This window comes from Lotus japonicus, chromosome 1 (genome assembly GCF_012489685.1).
Source record: "Lotus japonicus ecotype B-129 chromosome 1, LjGifu_v1.2".
Lineage (NCBI taxonomy): Eukaryota > Viridiplantae > Streptophyta > Magnoliopsida > Fabales > Fabaceae > Lotus > Lotus japonicus.
The window spans coordinates 71,824,917-71,827,884 of NC_080041.1; the positions used below are offsets into that span (position 1 = coordinate 71,824,917).

General features: G+C 40.2%; 1 protein-coding gene across 1 annotated transcript; it reads right to left on the reverse strand.

Annotated features, from left to right (window-relative positions):
* Window positions 1–362: 362 nt before the first annotated feature.
* Window positions 363–1,148, reverse strand: LOC130744807 (uncharacterized). The gene has a single exon (XM_057596961.1). The coding sequence runs from the start codon at window positions 1,146–1,148 to the stop codon at window positions 363–365; it is 786 nt and encodes a 261-aa protein (XP_057452944.1).
* Between the last annotated feature and the right edge of the window lie 1,820 nt (window positions 1,149–2,968).

The window sequence follows — 2,968 nt, forward strand, 5'->3', positions numbered from 1 at the left end:
TGCTTTGATCTCCGCTTCATACGCCCATCCAAACCCATTTCCCACAGCAAAATAACCCAACAGTTTCCTATTCGAGTCGCGAATCACTCCTCCCACCCCACTTGGGCGTGGATTACCCTTCGATGCTCCATCGACATTGCATTTAAGAATTTAGTGTCTAGTGGGAGCCAAGATACAGATCGGGGAATAGATATGGGAGTAGGGAATCGAATGCTACCAATGTTCCTTGTTATCTGATCTATGTCAAAGGGGCCGCTTGGCCAAGCATTCTTTACCCACCATGCTATTCTCATCTGATACATGTCCTGAATCTCCAGCTAATCCACCGGTTTTTCTCTGAAAATAGTGTTGTTTCTTCTAATTCAAATTGCCCAGACAAGTGTTTCCCATATTGTGTTATCCCCACTTCCATGTGTTTCCCATTCCTCCTTTAAGGTCAACAATGACTCTGGACTTGACCATGACATCCCCACACCTTTCATTATGTTATACCAGAAATCTCTTATACGAGAGCAGAGAAAAAATAGGTGATGATTATTTTCTTCCCTGAGATTGCAGAAACAGCACAAGCCATGATCATCGTGTAACACCCCTCTCCTTCTCAAGTTTGCTTTTGTAGCTAACTTATTATGACACACTTTCGAGAACAATAGACTCACCTTTGGAGGCAGAATTTTCTTAATCTTTTCTGGTATTATGACTGAATCCTCCGCCTGCACATTCTCATAAACCCAAATGCACAACCCGCGAACCGTGAAAAATCCGTTGGCACTTCCACACCAAACAATCCGTTGGCACTTCCACATCAAGTAATCTTCTGATTCTTTGGCTGGTGTTATAGAGTTGATCATGTTAAGAAATGTGGTATACAACTCTAGCTCCCACCTAAAGAAAGCTCGCCTAAACGAAAGGTCCCAAACCCATTTGTCCCTCATAAACAATCTTGTATCCAAAATCAGTGCCAATTTATTACTGCTCATCGCAAACAACCGAGAAAACTGGATGCTCAGAGGTTTGAAATTAACCCATGGGTCCATCCAAAACCGGGTATTATTTCCATTCCCAACCCTACAAAGCAGTTGATCCTTGAATCCTACAACAAGTAATGAGTCTTCCTTTATCACAACAATATTTCTCTCATAATGCATGATCATGAGCCTCCCTCTTCCATTGCAGAGTGTAGCAATAATGTTATGTCATCCCATTTATATTTGCCAACAATTATCCTTCGCCACAGACTCTTTTGCTCTATCCCAAACCTCCATGCCCACTTGACCAACGGGGCTTTATTTTTCCATGCTAGATGCCCCAGCCCAAGACCACCATGTGAACTTGATTTGCAAACTACGTCCCATGGTATCCAATTCACCTTCTTGCCCCTCTCCTCTCTTCCCCATAAAAAGGCTCTGAAGATTTTTTCTATCTCAGATATTACACCTGCTTGAGTTTTGTATAGACTTATCCAATAGACAAGGATTGAATTAAGCGCTGCCTTGAGAACTAGTAACATTCTTCTCAAAGGTGTGGATTTCATGTTCAACCTGGCCACCACTAGCAAGAACCTCTTCCTCAGCCACAACCTCTACCTCAGCCACAACCTCCTCCATAGCCACATCCTCCTTCTCAGCAACAACCTCTTCCTTAGCCATAACCTCTTCCTTAGTGTCAGAACTCAAGTATACTACCTCTTGGGTAGGGGGTTCATCATGCCCTTTTTAACTAGGTTTTGGATAAGGGAGATGGGATGATGTTTTGTTCTTCTCTTTCCTCCCTTTTTGACCATGTTTTGGATAAGGGAAATGGGTTGGTGCTTTGTTCCTCCCCTTTTCATCTTTAAACCTATTTCCCCATTGATATTGAAAAATCATATCATGGTTTTTTTCAAAACCATAAAATGAAACCAAGGTAGGAACAACATTATAAAGAAAACCTCCACATAATCCTGTCAAAACTTTCAACTTTACATAGTTTCCCTTAGGGTCAGTGACCTCCACCTGAGTCTTAATTTCATTTTTCTTCTTTTCATAAAAATCTTTTGGCAATTTCACGTAAAAATCTTCCAGATTTATAGGGATTGAAAACATATGCGGACTTCTACTACTAGAGCAACCAGAGCAACTACCACTAGGATCCATTGCTTCACAATAAAAATTGAGGGATATTTAATCACTCAAAGGATAACAAAAAATTGAGATAACAAACAACTTATATATAAAAAAAAAAATCAACCAAGCCACAAGGGCACAAATTTCATTACTGTCAACAAGAACAAGAACAACAAAAACTGGAAAAACGCAGAGAGATTACGCAGCACAAACCCTTTCTCCCGAACAATGTCAAAATTTCTATGAAAAATTTATTAATTAGGCCGCCATTTACACCAGATCAACAAAGATTGCATTACCCCAGAAAAACAAAGAAAATATCAAACCCCTGCACCCCATTAATCGCACAACACCCTGACAAGATCAACATGCAACACAAAATTCCTAAAATCCCTAACATCAACACTCAGAATTTATTGTTTCCACAATGAAGAAAAGAAAACCACTAACCATGTCACGGTGGTCAGATAATGATAGAGATGATCTACGCGACAAAAGCTTCGTCCTTTTCCAGCCAACAACAACAAACACCAAAGCATGGAAATAAAAGAAAAGCCAAAACGATTAAAACGATAAGTAAATTTAAACTGACGACAGAGAAGAAACAAAAAAACAAAAAACACAACGACAAAGGAGAAAGAGAGGACAACAGGAAAGAGTGAGACGAAAAACAAGGTACCTTGGTTGTCGGTGGAACTTCAGCAGAGAAAGGAGAGACAGAGTTGCACTGAGCTTGGTCTTTGTTTGGGAAACTTCAAGCTTCTCAAGGAAGATAAGTTTCAAAACGTTGGGAAAAAGGTGAAAAGGTCATTCAAGTCTAACTACCCCAATCATGGTTTACTTACCTTGGCTTAACTTAATTG

Coding starts and splice junctions, on each gene's coding strand:
- LOC130744807 (XM_057596961.1), bottom strand. CDS start 1,148: ATGCATTATGAGAGAAATATTGTTGTGATAAAGGAAGACTCATTACTT.